The sequence below is a fragment of the Grampus griseus genome (genome assembly GCF_964374135.1).
Source record: "Grampus griseus genome assembly, chromosome: 8".
NCBI lineage: Eukaryota > Metazoa > Chordata > Mammalia > Artiodactyla > Delphinidae > Grampus > Grampus griseus.
Window position 1 is genome coordinate 95,209,635 of NC_139002.1, and position 25,411 is coordinate 95,235,045.

Genomic DNA, 25,411 nt, shown 5'->3' on the forward strand with positions numbered 1-25,411 from the left:
ACCATTCGTTTGCTTTTCTAATCCTGCCTTTACACAGTTGGATTCATGAACTCACTCATCCGCGGGGGGGCCCTCAGCACCTGGTGCGCCCAGGCCCACAGAGCTGCATGCGACCCAGCCCTGCCCTCAGGGAGCTCACAGTCTAGCCAGAGAGACAAGTGGCAGAGTTAAACCCAGAGGGAAAGGCTATTAAGGAAGTGTCCCACGGTGGTTGCCACACAGTAGAGGCCCCTTAGTCTGCCTGGGGGTCAGGAAGCCTCCTGCGGAAGGTGGCCTTGGAGCTGAGAGATCTGGAAGACGGGTTGGGCTCCCACGGTCATGTCCCCCGAGGATTTCCCCACCCTGAGCCTGGCTTGTTGGGGAAGCTCCCAGCCCCCAGGCTGGGGCAGGGCCAGGAGATAAGTAGGAGGGTACAGGCTGCACCCCCAGAGCCGGTATGCTCAAGTTGACCACACGTGGGCGTAGGAGGGCCTCCCCACTCATGGCCCTGCTGTCTGGGTTGCTGGAGTTGGCTGGACTTGAGGTGCGGGACCTGAGGCCACCCTGACATCCCTGGGCTGGACAAGGATGTAGGCAGCTTCCCTGTGTCCCCCCGGCCAGGCTGCAGGGGCAACTGGGAGCGGCCCTCCACTAACTGCCCCTTTCTCCTTCCAGGTCCTGGGCGCGGTGATCCTGGGCTTCGGGGTGTGGATCCTGGCCGACAGGAGCAGCTTCATCTCTGTCCTGCGTAAGGACCCCTCTGCTCCGCCTGCCTCAGCTGCCTCTGAAAGGGGGCCGGGGCCGCAGGCAGGGCTGCTCCCACGAGTACTTGAACCTCAACGCCGGTCCCTTTTCCAGCCGCCCTCAGGGCCTCGCTTAGGTCCTGCATGCTGACGGCTCCGCCTTGGGCCTCGCCCAGGTCCTGCATGCTGACGGCTCCGCCTTGGGCCTCTCTGCAGGGGTTTCCAGAAGGAATTTTCTCTCCCTCCCCAAACAAAGCTGCCGTTGTCTGGAGAACACTGGGTGGGGGATGAGAGAGGCTTGTTCTCCATCCTGGCCCCCTCCCTCTGCCCTGACCTGAGAAAGCCTCTTACACCCTCAGTTCTTCCATTTGCCGGCTCAGCAAAACGTGGTCAACAGCCCCTCCCCTTTCTAGTTCAGAAAAAGGGCCAGGAGTGACAGATCGTCAGATATGTGTGAAGCGCCTACTGTGTGCCTGGCACCAGCCAGGTGGGTCAGGCAAGTGTGCTGACGAGGAGGTGCCGGGCCCAGTGTCTATCGTTTGTGGTCATGGTGTGCCAGGCATGGGGCCAAGCATTTGGCATAGATAAACTGTCTTAATCTCACAACAGCCCTGTGCAGTAGCAACTTCCTGCCTTACAAATGAAGAAATCAGGCTCAGAGAAGTAACGTCCCTCGCTCGAGTTCACCCAGCCTCTGAGTGATAGGTGTGGGACTCGAACCCCCAGAGCTTTGGTCCTAAATGCTGCACGTGGTAGGGGAAGCCCCTTGTCTCACTCTTGAAGCTGGAGGAAAAGAAGCCCAATGGTGATGATGAGCGCCCTTTCCGATCTACTCACAGTCACCACCAGGAAGTCTGCCAGGCTTGCTGCGCTAGCGTCTAGTGGACGTCCTGAGGAGGGAGGGAAGCGGAGCAGAGCACAGAGATGCCACTCCCCTCAGCAAGTGTGGCCTTGGCTCACTTCCCCTCCCAGCAGCTGCCCTGCCCGAGGCAGCAGGTTTGGACTTAGGCCCGTGACAGCTGCTTGATTTGAATGAAACGGAACCAGGCTAGGATGGGTGATGGAGGGGCCCTGGGGGATAGGCCTCCCCTCACACATGAAGGGAAGCAAGGAAGATCTACCCTCCAGCCACTTCCGATGCCGTCTGGGGCTGTCAGTCCTCACTTCTGCTGGGACTGCTCCCCATTCTGGGGCTAAGGTTTAGGTTTCCAGCCCCACGCCCTCCCCACATGGGACACATCCCCCTTGGCCCTGCTCGGCCCAGGCTCCCGCTTCCTGGGCTGTGGCCCACACCCGGCGGGCTCTACATCTCGGGGCAAAGTCTCAAGGCCCAGCCCGCCCACGGCGTTTGTGCCCTCTGCACCCTGACTGGGGCTCCGGGGACGTCCTGCTGCTCCTCCCTGTTCGGGGCTGAGAACCTCAGGCTGGCCAAGCCTTAGAGGCCCCCTGGAGGCGCCCGAGTGCCTTTACAAATACCAAGGCCTAGCCCCACCCTAAGGGATCTGACTTCAGATCAGCACTGAGGTTTTTAAGAATCTTCCCAGGGGTTCCCAGGGCAGCCAGGGTTCAAAAACACCAATCTGCTAGCCCGGTCACTATACCCTTGGGTAAACTGAGGCTCAGAGAAGAGGAGAAAAAGACTCGCTGAGAGTCACACAGCAAGTGAGGTCAGATCTGGGAACCCAGGGCCTATCGTGTGCCAGGCCTGCATGGCACGGCTCTTCCCTTACCAACTGAATCCTCTCTGTGAGTCCATGGGGCTAGGCATTACTAACCCCATTTTACAATGGAGGAAATTGAAGGGAAGGGAAGGAACTTGTCCAAGGGCACACACACAGCTAGAGGGTGAGGGAGCTGGGATGTGGACCAGGGGGCATGGCTCCTGAGACCCCATGCCCTGTACCGCAGGGCTGTGCAGCACGCCCCGCATTCACACCGTAACGAGCGGAATCAAGCACAGTGGTTAAGGGCACAGACCGTGGAGCCGGGCTGCCAGGGTTCCCATCCTGGTTCTGCTGTCTGCAAGCTGTGTGACCCTGGGCAAGTTACTCCACGCTCTGTGTCTCCTCATCTGTGAAATGGGGACAATAACAGACAGTATATCATAAGGCTATCATGAGAAATGAGGCGAGTTAATAAGAGTTTCTAGTAAATAGTAAACCCTACATAAGTGATTATTAAATGAGTTTATAACACCATCTGAACCTTAGAACATCTTTAAGAAGTAGGAATTAGTTTTATTTCACAGAGCCAAAAATAGAGGCCCAGAAAATGGCTTGCCCGGCGTCAGAGCCTGTTAGCAGCGAAGCTGGGATTACGTGGCGCCCTCTTCTCGTGCTCCTCGGTCCCTTTCAGTTTGGGCCACTTCCTCCACACCTCGCTGGTACCTCCGAGGCCCAATAAAACCAAGGGAAGATGCTGCCCTTGGTGCACAGTGTGCGGGCTACCCCACTCCTTCCTAAGTCAGGTTGCTCAGATCAGGGCCAGCCTGAGACCCAGGAGGAAGACAGGGACTGGTATTGATGAAATTTTCTGAGAAAAGAGAGACGCCACACTGCAGCTCGGCTGGCCTCCCAAGAGAAGGACCCGAGTGGGGGTCTCAGCCTCCAGCCTTGCCCCTTGGGCCCCGTCTGCGGCCTCTTGCCTGCTCTGGGCCTCTGGGCCCTTACAGACAGATCAGGGTGCAGATCTACCCTCATTGGACCACGGCAGAAATTCAGCAAGATGGTTTGGATAAAGGGCCTTTTTCAGGGCTGGCACACAGTGGATTTCCAGGCAGTGCCACTTGCCTTTTGATGGGGGGAGTATTCGCTGGGAGGGCTTGTTGGAACCCAAACCCAGGAAGTTTAAGAAAAGCAAACTTTGCTGGCCTTCCCCTGCTGTGGTTGACGGCTGAGAGCCAGGGCGGTGAGGGCCTGGAGCAAAAAGGAAGCCCCTCACTCAGCCCCTCGGGGCCTCTGTCTGGCTCCTGGGGGCTCCTGTGAGGAGCTGAGCGGGGGCCTCCCTCCCCTGGTGCCTGAGAGTGGAGTGGGCTGGCCAGGGCTTTTCCTGAGCTCCAGAACATTCTGTCTGTGCCCAGGAAGTGGATGGAGCTGGATCACACTTTCCTCCCCACCCACACTCCAGCTTTGTCGTTATTCCTTAAGGGCCCTAACGCCCCGTCCGTGGTCGAGGTGGGGATCTCAGCCCCTCTGAGGTGCCCCCAGGGAATGGTGGTCAGTCAGCCTATTGGCGGGCAACTGTGGCAGCCCTGGCTGTGCCCGAGACATCGGGGAAGCACATTCACCATGCAGATTCCAGACGGTCTCCTGGAAAGTCTGCCTGGCTCTGACAGACCCGGGAGTCTGCATCCCTGAGAGGTCCTCCTGATCTGCTGAGGCCCCCTTCTGGAAACACCCCACACCCTGGGAGTGCCGCGCCAGCCTCCCTGGAGTGCCTGGGCTGTCAGGGGAGAGAGCCCGCAGCGCCCTGCCTGCCGGGGGGCGCGTCCACCCTGGTCCACCTAGCGCGTCACAGCCTCAGGGTAGAGGGGACCCCACGCACCCCACACCGGGGAGCTGGAGAAGGACATGAGCTTCTCCCTGTGTGATCCGTTGGGATTCTTGGGAAATGCTGGTCAAGTGCCCCGATGAAACTTCTGACCTCCACCTACCCCGGGGGCTCTGTCACTGCCCTTAGGCCCCTGTCTCTCCGCCTCAGGCGTGTCGCCTGTCAGACTCCTCTCTCACTCACACTGATCCGTTCTTTCTGACCTTCTTTTTATTTTCCAAACACGCCGAGCTTACTCCTTCCTCAGGCCTTTGCACCTGCTGTTCCCACGGCCTGGAATGCTTTTCCTCAGCTCTTCACTCGGCTGACTGCTTCAATCTCAGCTGAGCGATCATGTCACCTGCTCATACCAGCCTTCCCCCACCACCCCGGCCCCTCCCTGCCCATGTCCTTGACCTTAGCCGGCTTCAGTAGCTTCCCGACCCTTCACACAGCCAGAAGAGACACTCCTCACCCCATTAGCTTCGTGGCGTGGGGACCTCGGCAGGCTGACGGCTGTGTCCCCAGCAGGTGGCACAGAGCCTGGCATGCGGTGGGCCCCGGGTAAATCTCTGGGGGCTGAGCACATGAATGAGCGTCACGCCTGTGTCCGTACACGTGCCCGTGCTTCAGTGCAGCGTGTGGCGCTGGGGGGTTGCCTGTCTCCAAGTCCCAGCTCTGGCCCATGCTGGTGGGCCTCTCTGAGCCTCAGTTTTCTCATCTGTGAGATGGCCGTGCTGGTACCTACTGGGTAGAGTTCTGGCAGAGGGGAGACGGCACATGTGAAGCCCCTGAGGCCTAGGGAGTGGGCAAGGGAGGCCAGCATTTGGTCACGGCCGAGGAGGGAGGCAGGCCCTCAGCGTCTGCGGCCTCAGCGGAACCTGCCAGTCTGGGGTTCTTTCATTCAACAGTTATTCATCCAGCCCTTTGCTGTGCCAGACACAGTTCTGGGGGCGGGGGGTTCAGCAGGGACTAGAGTCCCTGCCTTCGTGCAGCTCGCAGGCTTGTGGAGGCAGCAGACAATGAGCGAGATAGGCCGGTAGAACGAGAGTCTTTTCAATCCTGGTAAGCGCTAAGGAGAAAAACGAAAGCGGGCCGGTTGGGAGGTGGGGATAGGATAGATGGGGGGTGGGGCGCACATCTAGGGGACCAGCTTCCAGAGCTGGTGCAGGAACAGGCTTCCGGCTGGATGGCCGACCCCAGAGCCTGACCCCAAGGCAGGGATTTGGTAGCAGCCCTGCCCCGGTTTTGTACTTAGTACGGGCGAGATAGGCTGAATCGGATGCTCTTGTCCACCCGCAGAAACCTCGTCCACCTCGCTCAAGGCGGGGGCGTATGTCTTCATTGGCGTGGGCGGCTTCACCATGCTCATGGGCTTCCTGGGCTGCATTGGTGCTGTCAATGAGGTCCGCTGCCTGCTGGGGATGGTGAGTACGGTCCTCCAGCACCGCCCGCCCAGCCCCCCTCATCCCGCCCAGAGGGGCCTGAGTAGAGCCCCGGCCCAGCCTGGGTGAGGGCGTCTGAGGCGCGTAGGACCTGGTGGGAGCCCCCAGCTGACTCTGTGCCTGCTCTGTGTTCCCAGTACTTTGCCTTCGTCCTCCTGATTCTCATCGCCCAGGTGACTGCTGGGGTCTTATTCTACTTCAACATGGGCAAGGTAAGCACCCTCCTCGTCCCCACCCCCTGACCTGGGCTGGACCAGCCACGTGGGGTGGGGGGCAGGGTTGGCCTGGGACGTGGGCTAGACAAGAGGCCTCTTAGTTGTCACAGAGAAACCCATAGGTGGGGAATTTCCTGGCGGTGCAGTGGTTAGGACTCTGCACTTTCACGGCCAGGGGTGCGGGTTCAATCCCTGGTCAGGGAACTAGGATCCTGCAAGCCATGCGTTGCAGCCGAGAAAAGAAAAACCGGGAACCCACAGGTGCCAGGTCAGCCTCCCAGGCTTCCAGCCCCCTGTGGCCACATGGCAGAATGCTAGAGGAGAGGACAGTACAGGTGGGTGGAGGCGCTGCTGGGCCCAGATCTTGGCTCGATCCCACTACTTTCTAGCTGTGTGGCCGTGGGCAAGCTGCTTTCCTCTCTGAGCCTGTTTCACCTTCTGTAAACTGGGGACATTAATAAATTTAACTCTCAGGGTTTCTGTGATGATTCAGTGAGATGATCTTTATCTTAGCAAAACACTTAGCACAGTTCTCGGCACCTCATCCACAGATGAGGCCCAGGGAGGAGACTGTCCATGAAAACATTATTCCCGTGTCAGCGGGAAGACACTCAGCGCTGAGGAATAAAAAATCAGACATGCTGGGGCTTCAACTCCAAGGACATTTGTTGTTGACTGAACCAGAAGTCAGGTTCGGAAGCTCGGAGGCCCTGGTTCTGGCTGTCTGTTCAGCATCCTCATTGTGACGGCTTTCCTTCATCTTGCCACTCACCTCATGGCCGTGAGATGGCTGCCACAGCAGCAGGTACAACGTCTGTGCTGCTGTGGCCTGAAGAAAGGGAGTGGGCTAGTGCCAGCCATGGCCACCCCTTTTATCAGAAAAGCAAGCCTCCCAAAAGTCTCCCCCAGTCTGGGTTATTAACACACCCCTAGCTTCAAGGGAGGCTGAGAAAGTGAGTATCCAGCCTTCAGCCTCTAAAGACAGAGACGTAAGAGAAGAGGGAGCTGGCGATGACTATCGGGCCTGCCAGTCGATTGTGGCTGTCATGGTTATTGTGAAGCACCTACTCCGTGCACGTGGTATTTTCTAGAAGCTTTATACACATTGTCTCGTCCTCCCAGCAGCTCTGCCGTGTAAGTGTTACGTTGATGGGCAGAGAAGCAGATGCCCAGAGAGATGAGTAACAACGACAGCAGCGGTAGTAGTGATGATAACCCCTCATCCCTAATCCCTCTTCGGCACACACCAGATACTGGGCACAGTGTTAGCCACTTTACGTTCCTTCTTTCCCTGAGCCTCACCTCCTCATCCTGCAGGTGAGGGGTGAGGGCACAGAGTGGTCAGTGGCCAGGCCAGGTGAGAGCCCAGGCTCCCTGAGGCCAGTTGGAGTTCACCCACGGCTCAGCTGAGGCTGGGACCCTGCCTTCCTCCAAGGCTACAGTTCTTGTCCACTGACTGGGCTGGCAGAGCCAGCGGCCAGGTGATCTCCTACATTTTACCACTTGAAGGTCAAGTTGCCACAGATCTCTCTTGGAAGGAAGCTGAGAAAACATTACAGCAACATCAACAACTAATGCTTAATAGAATTTAGAACAAGCCTGGCACTAAACGCTTTGCATGTACTGCATTTAATTATTCGTTCCTCACAGCAAGCCTTTGAGGTCACGGGTATGAATACCCTCATTTTCAGATGTGGAAGCTGAGGCACAGAGAGGTTAAGTCACCGGGCCAAAGGTCACACAGCTAGTAAGTGGTAAAGCCAGGATTTGAACCCTGGCAGCCTGGCTTCTGGGTTCATGCTGGTGAAATTTTCATTATAGTGGTTCCTACCTGAATCTGCTTTACTTATGTATAATCCACCCAGCCTGTTTCCCAGGAGAATTGGAGCTGGCTTCCAACATAGGCATAGAGCAACTAAAATCATTATGAGAAAGATCCGAATGCACACTGAGACAGAAGAAGGCCACTGTTCCTGAAGCTAGGGACAGCATACTCAGTAGCAGCTGAGAGCTAACTTGAACACTGAGCTTCCTGGCAGCCAAGGCAAAAGGGGAAATAGCAGTTTAGTAGATGAAAGGAAGTTCGCTTGGTGCCAGACAGAAAGCCAGTGTTTAGGGAAGGGAAACTACTTTTCCAGTGCAAGCACTATGGGATTAGGTCTTCATTTCCACCCTGTGACACCTGGGGCTTCTCTGGGACCCAGTCACTGGTATATTACAAAGAGAGTGGTTAAGAACTGGGCCCCAGTGAGCCGGTTCCTGTGACTCAGAAGCTGGTCAACATGGCAGGGGTGTCAGTCCTGCCTGAAAAGTCCACCTTTTCACCCCTGCTTCCCCATCTCACAGTAATAAAGACGGTGCCCATCTGTGAGTGCCAACCACGTCCCAGGGGCTGAGCTAGTCACTTGGCGCACGTTTTAGTTTTGAGAGCATTTTCAAGTTTAAGAAACTGAGGCCCAGAAAAACAGTGACTTTGGGCCACGGTCACACTCAGCTCAGATGCATCAGAGCAGAGATTTCCATCTCCATCCCTCCAACCCAAGGCCACGCCTTCCTCTACTCCATGCTCCTCCCCTCGAGCTGGTATAATCTGCCTGGCCGCTGACAGGGAGCCATGCCTTAGAGATGCCCCCCGGCCCCAGAGCAGGGCTTGTTTGGAGAATCAGCTCTCCTGACTCCAGTCCAGGCTGTGTCTGTCGTGGTACCTCACCGTCCCCTCCTGTGCTTCCCCGCAACCCCCAGGCTCCACACCTCACACCTCCCGCCCCCAGCCCCAGCTGGCCTCACCTTGGCCCACCTCCTTTTCTGGAAAGCGGGGAAATTTCCTGGCTTTGCTGGGGAAGTGCTGGCGCCACTCGATAGCCCGAGTTGGAATGAATGATTTATTTTTTCTTTCCTAGCGCATTGTAAATTCCAGTGGAAGACTAAACATGCCCTGGTGGTGTTTATTCCTGCAGATGAGGCCCAGTTGGGGAGGTGGGACTTGTGTGAGCCTGAAGGAAGCAGGCTTTCTGGAAGGCGATGGGTCCGATCTTCCTTCTCTCTCCAGGCCTCCTGGGCGGGTGGGAGGGACTGAGCCTCTGGGCTCTCCCTGAGGTGGTCTCCAGGGCCGTTATCTGTCCTTCCTCCCAGCAGCCACTGTTCCCAGGGCAGCAACAGGGGAGGCTGGATGCCTTGGGCAAAGCACAGGCCTTCCAAGCCGTGGGTTCTGTGTCTGTCAATGGAGGAGAATAGACCTCGCTGGCCCCTACCCCTGCCAGGGTTGCAGGGAACCCAGACTGCAAGGCTTGTAGAAAATATAGAGTGGTGGCCCAGGGCCTGGACCCCAGAACCAAACTGCCCATGCTAGAGCCCTGCTCTGACACCCTCGGCAAGTTACTCAGCCTCTCTGTGCCTCAGTTCCCTCCTTTGTCAAATGGCAGTAATCCTACAGGTCTGCTCTATTTATCTGCGATTCCGAAGTCCAAAAAACACTTTGAAAAACAAAAATACCATTTGCAACTCATTTGGTGGCAAAATAGAACCGGAACGGAAATGAGCTTGTTGATGGCCATGGTTTACCCCCTTTAGGTGCCCCTTGGGAAATATGAATGGGAGAGATTGTGGGGGGGCGGGTGACACATAGCTCCCAGCCCTTCCTAAAATCTGAACGTTTCTCAGTGCCAGAGCCCACTGGCCCCAAAGGCCACCCGATAGCGTGGTGGCAAGGCTGGAGAGCGTTGACAGATGGGAAGGGCATAGTGTCCGCCTGGTGCAGAGCAGATGTTTGCTGGCATCGTTGCAAGAGTTTATTATTACTGTCACCATTACTAACTTCACTAATGCCTAGTAAGGGCCCAGTAAATGGCAGCTGTTCCTGTTGTCACCAGTATTAATGTTCGTATTAACAAGGGCTGTGGGAACCAGGATTTAGGTGTGGAGTTAAGATTCCTCTGGCTGTTTCCTCATCTGATCACTATCTAGCCCCTGTTTAGTGGGAAAAGGACAGGTCTGGGATTCAGGGCCCTGTGTCCGGGATTTGAGATGGGGGGGGGGGCGCCGCTATTTGCTGTGTGACCTTGAACATGTTACCCAGCCTCTCTGAGCCTCAGGTGACCTCTTGGGCCATTCCCAGCTCTGATACTCTGGGATTCTGACTTGTTCTCTCCAGGCAGTGAAGGGTGGGAGGTCAGTGAGGAAGGAGGTGAACTTGTAACTGTTTCCCAGCATGTGCTGGGAGCTGGGTTTGGTGCACTCATGCAGGCTGCACCACTGACCTGCACGTGTGAGACCACTGAGGCTCTGAAAGGTTATGTCAGGGGCTTGTGCAGGTCTGAGGGCTGAGAGCGTGGAGGGAAGGGGCTCGCAGGGTCTGGGTGGGAGCCGGGGGTTGGGGGTGGTGACCTTGGCTGGGCTGGACTGCTGTGTGCTCCCCAGAGAGGGTGGCCAGCCAGGAGAACTGTGATTCCCTCCCTCCTCCTTCCCTCTCCCACCTAAGAAGCCCAAAGTAGCCAAATAGCCATGCGCATAGGACTGAGTGCACACGTGGTGAAACGTGTTCCTTGAGGACAGTGCCGCTCTGTGAGACATCTGAGATGTCTGTTTCCCTGCGATGGAAGCTTCCTGATCCACTAGCTTGGGTTTCTACTGCCATAGGGAGGCAGCTGGAGCCAGGACAGGGGGAGGCGATGGTGACCTTTCTCTTCCCTTTTGGGAAGGGGGGAAGAAGGCGTCCAGGCTGTCCTTCTGGAAAGGAATGTGGAGAGCAATGGGCGGAGACTCTCAAGCACCTGCATGCATGGCTCCCATACCTGACTCAGGCCCCACCCTCAGGGAGCCTGTGGGGGCGGGGCCGGGAGCATACGACGTCGTCCTCCTGCTGAAATCTGGGGTAACTGGTTAGGTAGATTGCAGCCGGACTCTCAGAAAAGACTTGGATGGTCACTGAAAGTAAACATGCCACCCCCTCCACATTCACCAGGGCAAAGGGTCCTCATTTCTTGCCAGGATCCCAGGATGAAGCCTCAAAGCATTGGCAACACCTTCTGTGGGAAACCAGGGAGGGGACAGGAAGGTGTGGGTCCCTTACATTGCATGGGGGTACCTCATTGTAAGAGGCAATTTGACACATTAGAGCATGGAGAGAGGGCTGAACACCATCCCAAAGGGCCATCAAAGGAGCCTGGAGACTTACCTTGGGGAGGAGGGGGTAAAGGGGGACGTGGGTGAGTCTCAACTATCTGAATGATGTTTGTCCTGGGAGAGAACAATTTGATTTGTTTTCTGTGGTCCCAGCTGGGACTTGGGAGGGAGAGGGAGGATAAAAACTAATGGGTAGAAGTCATTTAGGCTCAACTTAAAATGAATTGCTTGTATCAAGAGCCTCCCCAACCTGCAATGTGCTATTTTGTGTGATACTGAGGTCCCCATCACAGGGAGCATTTAAGCAGAGCGTGGAAAAGTATGGGGAGGATTCTTACGTTTGGTTGATATGTTGGACTCAAAGGTGTCTTCTAATTCTACCTCTCTGAGAAAAGTCACACTACAAGGTGACATAAAAGCACAGCATGGGGTTGGGGGGAAAGAGAGTCATGCCAGAGGATGGAAGGATCTCAGGCCAGGTGGATATGGTGGGTGGCCTGCTGTGATTAGAATCTCAGGGTTCCAGAGCTGCATATGGCAGGTTATGGTCATATCTCGTCTGCTTGCCGGCTGTCTAATCTTGGGAAGTTGTTCTCACTGTCTGAGCCCTGGTTTTGTCTTCTGGGAAGTGGGGAGGATGGTATTGGGCAGAACCAGGACTGGCTTCCTGGGTGTGTACCCCGAGCAGCTACACAGTGTCCCACACTTAGAAGGGTGCCGTGCTTGGTTTGATGTCTTGAAATTCGTAATCACTTTGAAATAAGGAGTCCTGCATTTTCATTTTGCACTGGGTTGTAAATTATGCGGCCATTCCTGGGCAAGACTCTTTATTACATGTGAAAGCAACCCAGAGCTGGCTGCAGGCTCAGCTGGATCCAGGCTTCTGAAGGCTGCCACCAAGACTGTCCCTCTCCAGGCTCGGCCCTGCTCCCCTCCATTGGCTCCCTCCTCAGGCCAGCTATCCCCAGTGGCTCTTGGGGTGGCCACCAACAGCTCAGGCCCTCATCCCACCAGATTAGCAGAAATAGAGGGCCCATGTGTGTGACCTCGGGTCACATGCCCATCCCTAGACCACTTGCTGTGGTCAGGGTGTGGAAGGCACTAAGTGGCAGCCTGGGTCTTTGCCCATGGCAGCAAGGGGGCAGGGCTTCCCAGCCACATGGAGGGATTGAGGGGTGCTTACTGCTAAGCAAGGGAACTGCTGTTTCAAGAAGGGAGAGTAGCTGTGGGGCAGGCAGAAACCACAGAGAGGTTGCAGCAGGGATGAAGTGAGATGGCGAGTGTCTTCTCACTCTCCCTCCCTGCTCCTTCTTGTCTCAGGAATGGCCTGGTTGCCAGGGTAACTTCCCTGGGCTCCTGACACCGCCTCTTGGGCATTTGCTTCAGCTCCAAGCTGAACCAGCCCCTGCAGCCATGGTCCCTGTGGCCCAGTTGTGTCCCTCAGCCCCATTCTGGGCTGGAGGATGGTTGTGGTGTTTCCCTGGAAACCACCCAGCCTCAGTGGAAACCACCCAGCTTCCATGACCTTCTCATTTCTGGGGCCTGAAACAGGGAAGTCTGTGCTGCTGCTGCGGCAACCATGCCGGGTATAAATAGAGCCCAGGTCGGTGGGGGAGGGTGGGTGGGAGGATGTGGGGAGATGGCTGTCTATGCACATGCCTCTGGGGACCCCCTCCTTTCCACGCCTCAGGGATCATCTGCTCACCGGGGAGTCGAGGTGGAGCAGAGACAGTCGGGGCAAAAAGACTGAGATTCTGCAGGCAGACAACCCCCGCTGTGTGACATGGGCAAACCACTGAGCTTCTCTGGGCCCTCCTTAAAACTGCTCTGACCTGCTGCAAGGTACGGCCATGTGGTTTAAATGCCGGTAGAGCTTAATGGGTAAAAACTTGGGTTCCGGAATCAGAAGAGCCTGGGTCCAAACCCCAGCTCTTCACATGTTGGCTGTGAGTCGTTGGGCAAGTTAATTAACCTCTCTGGGCCTCGTTTTCTGCACCTCCCTAATGAGGGAACGAGGTCAGTACCTGGGCCATAGGTCTGCTCAGAGGATTCAAGTGAAATACTGCATTAAAGGTCCTTAGCATGGCGCTGGTAATAGTAAGCATGAGATCAAAGTTAGCTGCAGCTGCTGTGATTACTGACAGGCAAGCTCTGCAAATTGTAGAGCTCCGTGTGCGTGATATCAAAGAAGTATTGATGCTTCGCTAAGAGTTTTATGGAAAGGGAGGGGGCAGAGAGCAGTTCCAGAGGGTGGGGCTGCCTGGGGGTGGGGCTGGTCTCGCAGGGTTGGTGAAGGCCCGCAGCAGCTCGAAGGTCGGTCTGGAGGATGTGGGTTCTCTGAGCGCTGCATTCGTGAGGAGCTGGCGGAAGCCCTGTTCACGGGCTTCTGAGCCAGGCTCTGTAAGCGCCCCCCTGGAGGCACCTGTCCCATCTCCCCAATTCCTCTTTCTCAGCAGCAGAGGACCAGGTGCGGGGCTGTCCCTTCGGTGCCCCTACCCCTCTCGGGCACCTTGCCCCAGGGTTCTGCAGGGACAGCAGGTGACCATGACCAGCCTGTCCCTGCTGGGGCACCCGGGGAGGCCCCTGGGCAAAGTTGGCAGGTGGGGCCCGGCCTCTGGGCCGAGAGAAGTGTGTCCGCAGCTCTTAGGCTGGTTTCGGGTTTGCCTCCCTTGCACAGCTGACTTGCTCCTGAAAAGCTGCGGTGGTGAGATCCTCTATTCAGAGCCCCAGTAAGAGGCCTTGGGGGCTGAAGCCCTTTGATCTCTGCACCCCGAGCCTGCCTTCACTGTAAATGACTGTTTTCTCTGGGGGGTTAGTGAAAAGCAGGTGCTTCTCTCTTCCTCCATGGGGGGCCCTGGAGTCCCAGCACAGGCGAGATGCAAACTTTGTGGGGCCCTGGTGTGGGGCAGGTGGCAGGGTTACACACGCATCCCTTACCCATGCTCGCCACACACTTACTCTGGCCAGGCTGGGTCAGACCCAGTCCCTGCCCCCGGAGAGCTGATGTTCCAGTGGGGGAGAGAGACCATAAATCCTGGAAACAGGGGAGCAGGTAATGACGAGACTATGAAGAAAAATATATCATGCTTCCCCTTGTAGGATAAGGAGGGTCTTGGAGGAGACAGAGAAGGGCTGACATTTTCTGGGTGGTCCAGGAAGGCCTTTCTGAGGAGGTGCCATTTGAGTAGAGCTGTAAAGAAAGTGGAAGAGTCAGCCGCATTCATATTAGGGGAAACAGGGTCCTAGGCGGAGGGGACAGCAAGTGCAAAGGCCCTGAGGCAGGAGTATGCCTCGCACAAAGACAGCAAGACCTGTGTAACTGAAATAGAGGGAGGACAATGAGAGGACACGAAGTCTGGAAAGAGCAGGGCCAAATGGCATAGGGCCTTGTGGGCTGTTGAGGAGACAGCGGTGTGTCTCCAGAGCGTGGTGAGGGGCCCTGGCGGGTTTTCAGCAGTCACGTGGACAGATTCCCATCTAAAGGGTCATGTGCTGCTGAGTACTGAGGAGACGGTCAGGTGCGAGGGTTTTTTTGTTTTTTTGTTTTTTTTGTGTGGTACGCGGGCCTCTCACTGTTGTGGCCTCTCCCGTTGCGGAGCACAGGCTCCGGACACACAGGCCCAGCGGTCATGGCTCACGGGCCCAGCCGCTCCGCGGCATGTGGGATCTTCCCGGACCGGGGCACGAACCCGTGTCCCCTGCATCGGCAGGCGGACTCTCAGCCACTGCGCTGCCAGGGAAGCCCAGGTGGGAGTTTTTGACCCTGACCACACTGGGCTTAGCATGGTGACCGGGGGAGAAGGTGCCCAGGAAGTACCAGGAAATTGAAAATTGGTTGGAATGGGTGACGAAACCCTTTTGAGCTGTGAGCGTGTCCCCAGTGTTTGGGGGGAGTGGGGGAGAGGCAGCTTAAGCACATATGACCAGAGGTGGGGTGCGGGTTTCGAATCTGACCTCGGTCCTCACTCTCCCCTCTGCAGCTGAAGCAGGAGATGGGCGGCATCGTGACCAAGCTCATTCAGAACTACACGGATGGTCACGAGGACAGCCTTCAGGAGGCCTGGGACTACGTGCAGGCTCAGGTGAGGGGACGTGGGAGACTGGCCTCTGCGTGTCTGTGTGTCTGTGGCTGGTCGTCTGTGGGCCTGGGTGTGCCTGACAGACAGACGATGTTAGCGGTTTGAGTGTCAGTGTGTATCTGTTGGGGGCAGGGCTCCTGAGCCGCCCCGCTTCCTGCCACCCCCAGCATTTCCTCGCCCAGAGGCCCCGGGCGCTGGAGGCTGCTCCAGGGCTGTCCCCAAGTGGCCAGAAGCAGGGGTAGCCCTCGACCCTCTCCTCTGAAGCCGGACTGGGGCGTGCTGACAGCTCCCCCTGGAGGTTAAGAAACCGGGTGCCGTGACAGTCTGCAGAATGCCTTGAGCATTTTGTAGCATAAGAGTTTGGTGGTTATAGCTAAAGGAGAACTTGTCTGGCTAACTAGTTCTCTGGAAAGTTATGTGGTTACCGGGCCAGCTGTTTGCAATCAGCTGGTTAGCAGTTCAGAATCCTTGTATTTTACCATAAAGGTTAGAAAGCTTAAGTTTTTCAATAATGGTTGTCAGCTAAAATGCACAGCCCCAAGGAATCCCCTTGTTTCCATTTTGCTTCTAGTTTAATTGGGAATGAAAGTTAACGTTTATTGACAGCTTCCATATCTATGAAAATGATTCTATGATTTGCTGATATAATAAAGTATGTTGTCAGATTTCTTACTACTGATTAGCCTTAAATTCCTAAAATAAAAATATTTGATCAAAAAAAAAAAAGAAACTGGGTGCCAGAGCTGAGATGCTGACGCAGGTCCGAGTGGAGGCTGCCTTTGGGGAGGAGCCGCGGGAACCTTCAGGGGTGAAAGGCATGTTCTATTCAAATCTTGGTCCAGGTGGTGGTTATGCCAATATGGGTGGCAAAGTTCATCAAGCTGAATTTGTACACTTTGGTGTGTGTGTGTGTGTGTTCCACCTCAAAGCGAAAGAGAGAGACTGGCTGGCTGACTGACTGACTGACTGACTGCTTGATAGAATGACTGACTGACTAACAGAATGACTGATTGGCTGACTGACTAACAAGCAGACTGACTGACAGAATGACTGACAAACCGGCTGAATGACTAACAGAATGACTGACCGATTGTCTAAATGAATGAATGACCGACTGATGGATGAAACAACTGACGACTGACTGACTGACTGACTGGGTTCCCAGCCTGCCTCGATGATGGACCAATCAGCACACACACAAAGCGCCCTCAGTGATGGGACCCCAGCTGCCCCGCTTTGGTGGTCCCAGATGTGTGCCCTTGGCCAGGAGCCGCCCTCTCCATGCTGCAGCTCCCCCTCTGTCACAGAGGGCCCTGCAGACAACAGTCACTTAGGACCTGCCGGCACTGCCTGCCGGCTGCCTTTGGGGAGACCTGTGGGATATGAGGGGCAGGGACAGGACAGCACGAGAAAGCCTGACACCAGGAGAGCGTGGAGACTAGAGATGGGTCTCTGTCCCGGCAACATGGGCATGTCCATCATCTGAGCTGGGAAGAAGGGAGGGTGACACATTCTAGCCTGCGTGCTTCACAGAGTTTTGGTGACACAGGGGGCCTGTGTCATCTGGAGGGCTCCAGGAGCACAGGGAGACTTTTTTCATGCCCCCTTTGGTTTGATCCGCAGTGGCTGAGACCCTCTGCTAAGATTAGAGGGAGCGGGGTGTCCCAGGGTGAACAAGTGTTACCCTTCAAGGAGCCTGGGGACAGAGGCGGGTCCCTGGGGAGGTGATGAGCACCCCGTCATGGGAGGTGGTGGACTGACTTGGGGATTCCTGCAGTTTGCAGGACCTCTAGGTGATTTGACTGTCAGATGCTGCTTGGGATGGTGGTAAGAAAACAGAGGGTGAGTCAGGCTCCCAGGGCTGAAATACAAAACTCAGCTACTTCCTGGCCAGGCCTTCTCTGAGCCTGTTTCCTCATGTATAAAATGGGACTGTTGACCCATGCTTACGTGAGATGAGTTTATAAAGCCCGAGGCACTTATCATGTGGCATGTGGGTGGTGATGTTTAATCATCACGCACAACCCCTGAGACACCGGGGGCGTCAGCGCAGGGGCTCCTGGTGAGCGGGGCTTTGCCTGGTGCAGTCGAAGGACCAAGGCAAGCTGCCTCATTTTGCTTGGGTGTGGGAGGGCCTGTGGGTGCCCCTCAGAGGTCTGAGGTGCCAGCCTTTCTTGCTGGAGAGGAGGCAGCCAGGCACCTGCAACATAAAGAATAAATCCTAGACTAGAAACTGCCTGGAGCCGGAGAACGCCTGAGCGAGCCTGGCACGCCCTCTGCTGGCCACCGCGCTGCTGGTCAGGCACTTCCCACCCGAGATAGGAAGGAAGCAGGTGGGGAAGCGACCTCGCGCTGGGCAAGGTGTCACACAGCTCTCCCATGCTAGCCCTTCAGCCTCCCGGGGGCCCTAGCAGAGTGGCTGTCATCACCCCATTCTCCGGTGAGGAAATCGGGGCTCAGAGAAGTGCAGCGGCTTGCCTGTGCACAGGGTAGGGCCAGAAATGGAAAGGACCCTCCCCCGACTCTGCTCTGCCTTCTCGGGCATTTCCCGGCACAGGCTTAGTCCCTGAGGTCCCAGTCCTGTCGGGAATTCAAGCCCACATGTGATCTGAAGCCTCTCGGGGTCCCCTTCATGAGCCCCCAGAAAGACTCTTTGCCTCAGGAACTAGAGCATTTTCTCCTCTAAAAAGGCAGATGTACCGTGTTTCCCCTTTCACTCTGGCAACCAGGAAGCTCAGAGCCAAACCTCAGCTCCAGCATGTTCTCAGAGCCGAAAAGTGGAACTGGCCTTACCCGGGCGATTACCGTGCTCTCCAACCTGAGCTGGATGCCTTGCCTGCCTCGTCTCATTTAGTCCTTATAACAGACCGAGTTAGGAACCTTTGTTCCCTCCATTTTGCAGACGGGGAAGTTGAGGTCAGCACTTTGATCAGAGTTGAGTAGCTGGTAGGTGGCAGAAATGGGATTTGAACCCGGTAGCCTGACTCCAGCCCCCAAACTCTTAGCCGTGTGCCGTCTGCCCGCCTCACGTCCCGTATACCTTGACCATCTTCTTCCAACTTGACCGTCCCTCCTGCTCTGCTGTATATTTTTGCTGATTTTGTTTCCTCCTGTTTTCATCGTTTATGGTGTATCCCGAGAGCCCCTTTAAATCCCTTGTGGCTCACAAATGCCAAAGTGAAGCGTAAACTCTAATCCTGGTGGATTGGCCGAGACCGGGCTTGGGGGCAGCTGGAAGGGGCAGATCTGAGCTCCTGTCCGGGAAGACCCCAGCTGCGTGGGCGATGGACTCGAACAGCCTGTCCCCTCCTCTGCCCAGGTGAAGTGCTGCGGCTGGGCCAGCTTCTACAACTGGACAGAAAACGCCGAGCTCATGAATCGCATCAACATCACCTACCCCTGTTCCTGCAAGAACAAGAGCGAGGACAGCAGCAGCATTTCGCCGCAGACGGGCTTCTGCGAGGCCCCCGTTGGCAATGGGACCCAGAGCAGCAACAACCCCGACGAGTGGCCTGTGTACAAGGAGGTGCGTGGACGGCTGTCGGGTAGGGCTGGGCTCGGTGCACAGTGGGTTCAGACCCTCAGTCCCCCTGGCTCGCTCATCTATGTATTCATCAATGTCTCCGTTCAAGGAACACCCAGACCCCTCTCTGCTGGCCCTCCAGGCTGGGGGTGGCCCCTCCTGGTGATTCTGAGTGATGGGGTGAAGTGGCCCATCGTGGGGTGACGTGGCTGTGTTCTCCACTTGTAGGGCTGCATGGAGAAGGTGCAGGCCTGGCTGCAGGAGAACCTGGGCATCATCCTTGGCGTGTGTGTGGGCGTCGCTGTCATCGAGGTCTGGGTCCCATCCCCTCCAACCCTCCCCATGCTGCCCTCCCAGGTCGTCCCTGCTCTGCAGGCCTCCAGTGCGGGGAGGGGCGGGTTGAGGCTCTTCAGCTTCTAGAGGCCCTGCGGCTAGCGTGGCCTGACCGCTGCCCCTCGCCGGCCCCTCTGCCGCCTGAATCACAGGCTGGTCCTGAGGCTCTAGTTGAGGATCAGCTTCATCCAGGTCAAGTCCCGTGTGTTGACCTGGGGCCTCTGGGGACCTGGGCAGCCCGGCCTGACTCTGACTCTCGCCTTCTCCCTCGACAGCTTCTGGGGATGCTCCTCTCCATATCCTTGTGCCGGCACATCCATTCCGAAGACTACAGCAAGGTCCCCAAGTACTGAAGTGGCCGCTGTCCCCACCTCCCTGCCTGTCCCCCAACCTCAGGGCTCCTAGGGGTCTCCCTGGCTCCCCCTCCAGGCCTGCCTCCCACCTCACTGCTAAGACCCCTTGTCCGTGCTGTGCTGGCTGGAAGTGGGGGGCGTCCTGGGGCCTGGACCCCTCTCCTTTGCTTTTCTGCCGCCAGCCTTAAGCCCCAGCTCTTCTGTGGCTCCTCCGCTCACTGTCTGCCAGGGTTGTCTTAGCAACTCCGAGAAGATGCTCCCTGCACAGGTGGGCTGGGTTTCTACCTGCCTTGGGGGCTGTGTATATTGCACGGGAGGAAGTGTATTAAAAACTTGGGGGCGGGGTGGATAAGGCGCCCTGGGCTGTCGGATGACTGCCCACTGCGTGGGTCAACTTTGTTTCCACTACTTTGTTTCTACTGTCCTCGGTTTTCACATTTTCGTTGAGGTGGGAGGGGGGGCTTTACCTGACATGAGGAGAGCACCCCTTCCCCAGCCTGAGCCAGCCCCACCCGGGCAGCTCAGATCAGTCTGGGCCGTGCTGTGGGAGCGGTGCCTAGGTGAGCTGGGCTGGAGCGGGACTGCCTGGGCCAGAGGGTCTGGACTGGCCCTGGGCCGCCTAGGGAATCAGACGGGTGAACCCTCCGGGTGTGGCACAGAGCTGGCCCTGCATTCTCCAGGACCCTGAGCTGTCCAGGGAAGCTAGAGGATGCTTTTTCCTGTCCTCTGTCCCCTGGGGACTGGGTGGGTAAGGCTGTGCCTTGTAGGGGAGTGGGGAGGGGCCCTGTGTACAGTTCTGTAAAACATAGATGACTGATTATTAAAGAGATTTGTAACGATCCAGCCGGCCATGGTGGGGATGCTGCTTCCCCGGGTTGGGGGAGGACCGCAGGGGAGAGGTAATGTTAACAGAGTGGCTGGGTCTGCAGGAGAGCGTTGTGGGCGCCTGACTGCTGTCTCCAGGGCCGGGGGCCCTTTGGGGGCATCTCTGGTCCCCTGTTCAAGCTGGAGCCATGAGAAGTGTGACGCCTGCCTCTTGTCCATTTGCATGGCTGCCGGCGTGGCTGGAGTTGGATTTGTGTGTTCAAACAGGTGTAGATGGTACCCCTAGGTTCCGGCCTCCGAGACCAGGGTACAGGTGCCCCTGGGCTGGCCGCGGGGGTGCATCAGTGAAGCCACAGAATGAACTCCGCCTCTTTCTAGAGCATCTGTTTTTCACAAAGGAAGGAAACGTTTTCATATTAAAGAAATGTGATGGAGTAAGATGTGCAGAGTTCAGGAGGTTTTTAAAGACGCAAGATGAGACTTTAAAGGAAGCTCTTACTTGTGCACAGGGGTGAGCCCCACACACCCCCTGCCCAGCATCACAAAGCCCAGAGGAGGTGTTCAGATGCTCTGCCATCATGGCGGCTTTAGGACATATGAGGAGGAAGTTCCCTGGGGTGGAGGGGGCGGTGTGGTGGGTGGGGAAGGCTGGGAGAATGGCCAGTCTAGGGTGGCACTTGTTCTGCCATCTCCTCCTCTCCAACTTCTCCGGGACGGGGCCCTGGAGGCAGAGGAAGGGGCCGGTGGGGGACTTGCCTCCCTGAAGCGGGGCGAGAAGGGTAGTGGAGGTGTTTCAGCAGGACCCACCAGGTGGCGCTGCCGCCCCAGCCTTGGAGCTGGTGGAACCCAGAGTTGTTGTCAGGTCACTCCAGGTGCTTCACCAGCTCCAGGCCTGTGGGTCTCTCAGTCGGGTGGGTTGGTTACAGTGCAGATTCCAGGGCTCAGCAGATCTGGGCTGGGGAGAAGGAAACTGCATCTTTAGCAGCCCTCCAAGGTAATTCCTGAATCAAGTTGCTTTAGTTTCTCAGGCTCTGAAAAGATGTTAGCTACAGATGCTCCCCAAAGAGAGACGGGCTGGAGGGTGGACCTGGGAAAGAGCCCTTGTCTGTACAGGAAGGAGGGAGGGGTGCACCTTAGAGACAGTCTAATTCTTGATCTGAATCCAGTTAATTTCTTGCAAGAGGCTTTCTGCTGCTAAAATCCAGGGCAAACCCGCTTTCGGGCCTGTGGGAGGTGCCGGGCACAGCCCTGGGCTGAAAAAACCTTCAACTCCAAGGGGCTGTTCGCCGCAGTCAGGGACTCTCCCTGGAGCTCTTCCCAAGCTCAGAGGGCTGAGGGCTCTGAGTGAAGCTGTCCCAGCTTATTTCGTGTATAATCTGCCTCGTTCCACAAAGGAAGTGCATCTAATAAAATATAAAAACTTAGAGAAAAGTAAAGTTATGAGGAAGTATAGACTTGGGTGAAATAAACACGTTTATTTGATTTGCCCAACCTGTTGATGGCAAATGCACAGTGAGGGGCTGCAGGAGGAGGGCGCTGAGGAGCCCGGGGTCCTGTAGGCAGTGGCGGGAGAGTCTAGGTGGCCACAGGGCAGCGCTTCCCTGCCCTTCAGTGACGCCTGCGGACGGGGCCCCTAGTGGGACACCTGGAAAGGTAGGTGTGAGGGTGTTGGGCGTTGCAGACAGGGGTGTCTGCCTGGGCGCTTTCTCAGGATCCATCAGGACCCAGGAGTTGGGGACGACACCAGGCTGGGGTTAGTAATCAGCTGAGCACAAGGAAACCTCGGGCCCCTTTCTTCCCCGTGCACAACTGTCCTCCACCCTCCTCGTCCTGGGTGGAAGAATGGGAGCGCCAGGATGGTCCAGGAAGCCCAGAGCCCCTTCCCCAAAGAGCAACAGCAGATGTTAGCTGAGAACACAGCGTGAAATGCCTGGGACTCTGGGGCTGAGGCTGGGAGTCTCAAGAAGGTGGGGGGCAAGCGAGACCTGAGGTAACTCCTGTCCCAGCCACCAGCTGACCTCCGACCTAAATGGGACCTTGGCTACCTCCCTCTCGAGTGGGTGAAGGGGAGGGATGGGGGAGTATAGAAGGTTCTACCTGGCCTCTCCTCACGGGTCCTGTGCCACAGAGAGTAGGAGTGGGTTCAAAACTGTGCCTGAAAATATTTTAGAGAAGACAGGGAAGATGTCGTAAGTGATTAGGGGGTGGGCTAAATGCCGCAGCCGGCTTCCTCTGGCATGCCCACCTCCTGAGGCACGTGCTGGCCTGGCAGCAGGACTGGAGCGTCATGGAGCGGACTCTAAGGACATCCTCCTGCCTCCACAGCCTCCCTCTGCCCCAGATTTCCTGGGATGACCCCAGGGTTGTGTTGTGAAACCTGGTCACCATCGCCCTGAGCCTGCTGGCCACTCACTCCTACCTCCTGGGAGGACCGAGTTTCTCCTCCCGCTTCTGCCCCAGGCCCGTGAAATTCCACAGGGAGGTGCTGTGGACTGGCTTCTCTAGTTCCCAGCTGGCCCCGAGAGCCAGTCATGTGTCCACAGGGGCCATGGGCTTCTAGCCTCTGACGTCCCTCCCTGGCGGCTGGGCCAGCTGAGCTGCTGCCAGGCCTTCTGTGGGGTGGGGCCACCCCCGGGCCGCTGTCTCTCCCACCAAGTTCCAGGCCAGGGCACATGCCGTTCTGAGGACTGGCCAAGGGTCCCACGGTGCCTGGCTGCTGAGCCCCTGGGGCCAGGCAGGAGGCCTAGGTGGGCGCCAGCTTGCTCTCTGGGTTTTGGGGGAAGCCAATGGCAGTGCCCAGGAAGTGTCCAGGAGGCTGGACTTCAGGGGAGCTGTGTGGCACGGACACTGACCAATGGGAGTGGAAGCCAGACTTGAGCTGGAATAGGGTCCTTCTGTGTGGATTGGTGGGCGGTGCAGGGCCACCTAGGGGCTGGCCTGGGGGGACTGTCATCCACCAGTAGAGAACTGTAGTAGTGTTTTAATAACTGGCATGGCTGTATGGGTGAGTACTGCTGGACGCCACCCCTGTGTGCGTGCGCGCGCACGCACACACACACACACACACACACACACACACACACACACAGGGGCCCTGAAACCCCCTGAGCTCAGTCCATTCCTGGCTGGGAAGACTCCCAGCTCTTCTCTGCTCACACTAAGCTGTGGGTGGCCAGCCAGTGGTAGGCAGGAAAGGTCAAATGTCTGCCAGCCTGGAACATTCCAGGACAGACAGAGCAACCCACTGCCGACCCTGATCCTGCCTGTTTCAGGGCAGAGCCTCCTCCAGGCCCTGCCCTGGGGTCTTCCAGGTAAGCAAGTCCCTCAGGCCAAGGAGCAGTGAAGGGGGTCACGGTGACACTGGAGTGGCCAGCCACCAGCACTTGTTGTGGGCCAGGACTGCCACCACCTCCTTCCCCTGCAGACGGACAGAGACCGAAGTTACCACACTGCCTCAGGGAAGATATCCCACTGCTCCCCGGGGTCTTTGGAACCTGTGGGCTAAGGCTCATTCATTCATTCATTTATTCATGCCAAGAATACTTAATGGCCACCTGCTGTGTGCCAGGCCCTGTTCTAGGCTCTTGAGAACACGGCTGATGACACCTACGTGGCATTTGTGTTCTGATGAACGTAGGGAGTCTTGTACGCTCACCTGCATGCACCTACGTGTACACGCACACAACCGCCCGCTGCTGACAGCACGGTCCCTGCTGAGCGCTGCTTGGGACCCCTGGGGCCCATCCAAGGCCTCCGGCATCCTGTGGAAGGAAGTAGAATAATGAACAGCGAGTGGAACAAACAGGAAAGGGGTGGAAGGCTCATCACTCAGCCCCCTCCGCTCCAGTCACACTCCACAGGAATCAGCCATTCCCCTGGCAACCCCCTTTCCAGCCGAAACCAAATAAAATCAAAACACCTCCTGGTCTTGGGGGCTGATGGGCCCAGTGACTTCACCTCTCTTAGTCTCATCTGTGAAATGGGGACGATAATTCCTAACTCCCAGGGTTATAGTGGGAATCAAATGATGTAAGGTACATAATTGGCTACTTCCCATGCCGCCTATTCCTATGACTGTCCTTGGCCTCGGTGGAATTCCTCATCCCCTTGCGGTGGGCCTCCTTGGACCGGAACGGGCAGGTTGGAGCCTCCGGCCCAGGAACTGCTGGTTGGTCCAAGAGGCTGCTGCTGGAAGGAATCTGTGTCCAGGCCCCTGCCAGGTGGGGCGGAGCCTCCCAGCTTCTGGGGAAGGTGCAGGGGGTAGGAGGGGCCGCTAGAGGGCAGCGAGCTATGAGCACCCCCTCACCCCAGCTGCCCCCTCTGAAGTCACTTCCCCAGCACCTGCCTTCTGGGCTGGGGGAATGTCAGGCCCAGAGCCAAGCTCCCTGCTCCCTCACTAACGTTACCTCGGATGCCTCAAGCAGCGCCCTCTGGGAACAGGAGTGGGCTTCCTGCAGGATGCTGGGGGTGTAGGGGCATCGGCAGGAAAAGCTGCAAGTTCAGAGGGGCTGGCGCGAGGGAAGGATGTAAGGTGGGAGCTGGAGAGGCCCCAGCAGCCTCCGGGGGTCGGGGGGAGCGGGGGCGGGAAATTGCTGACGGCAGCTGACAGGAGTGGAGCGGTCTGGCCTCTGCCCTGCATCACACACCTGGGTGAGCCCACTCTGGGGCTTCCAGGGGGACAGTGACCCTCTTGGTGACGGTCCCTGGGGGACTCAGGGTCTTGGGGGGCCCAGAGGTGTCCCTGTCCTGGGGTCTGCTAGGATGAGAGGACAGGGGCAGGCTCACCAGGGAGCCGCAGAGAGGAGGTCAGGAGGGTGAGGGTGAGAAGGATGCTGTGAACAGGACCCTGGCCGGCGGTGGAGCTGGGAGTAAGAGCTGGGCCGACTCTGCAGGGCAAGGCATGACTTGACAGGGGGCAGGCGGGGAGGCAAGGCGTGCGGGCCAGGCGCATCTCCCTGGCACCTGCTTCCTTCCCAGTCATCATCACCATCATCATCACCGTCACAGCAGCCGCCATGTACTTAGTGTCAACCTTTACCCTTCCCACCTCAGCACAGTAGACACACGCTATGGTCGTGGAAACTGAGACGTGGAAAATCTAAGTCGCTTGCTGCAGGCCTGCCCCACTACATGAACCCAGGAGGAGTCCTTCACATTGTAGTCTAAATAAATGGCTCCCCCTGGAGGTGGCAGTGGACAACCAGTACCACGGCACGTGACCACCTCGTGTCCACGGTCACACAGTAAGCAGAGGAGCTGGGATTGGC

At 57.2% G+C, this 25,411-nt stretch overlaps 1 protein-coding gene across 1 annotated transcript in view; it reads left to right on the forward strand.

Moving 5' to 3' along the window:
- Positions 1-20,584, forward strand: part of CD82 (CD82 molecule) — a 51,835-nt gene extending 31,251 nt beyond the window's left edge. Inside the window, exons 3-9 of the mRNA XM_082660968.1 lie at positions 655-727; positions 5,553-5,677; positions 5,833-5,907; positions 15,012-15,113; positions 18,430-18,636; positions 18,862-18,945; positions 19,242-20,584. Coding sequence (XP_082517094.1) covers positions 655-727; positions 5,553-5,677; positions 5,833-5,907; positions 15,012-15,113; positions 18,430-18,636; positions 18,862-18,945; positions 19,242-19,319 — 744 coding nt within the window. The 3' untranslated portion in view covers positions 19,320-20,584. The remainder of the gene's footprint in view (positions 1-654; positions 728-5,552; positions 5,678-5,832; positions 5,908-15,011; positions 15,114-18,429; positions 18,637-18,861; positions 18,946-19,241) is intronic.
- The last annotated feature ends 4,827 nt before the right edge of the window (positions 20,585-25,411 follow it).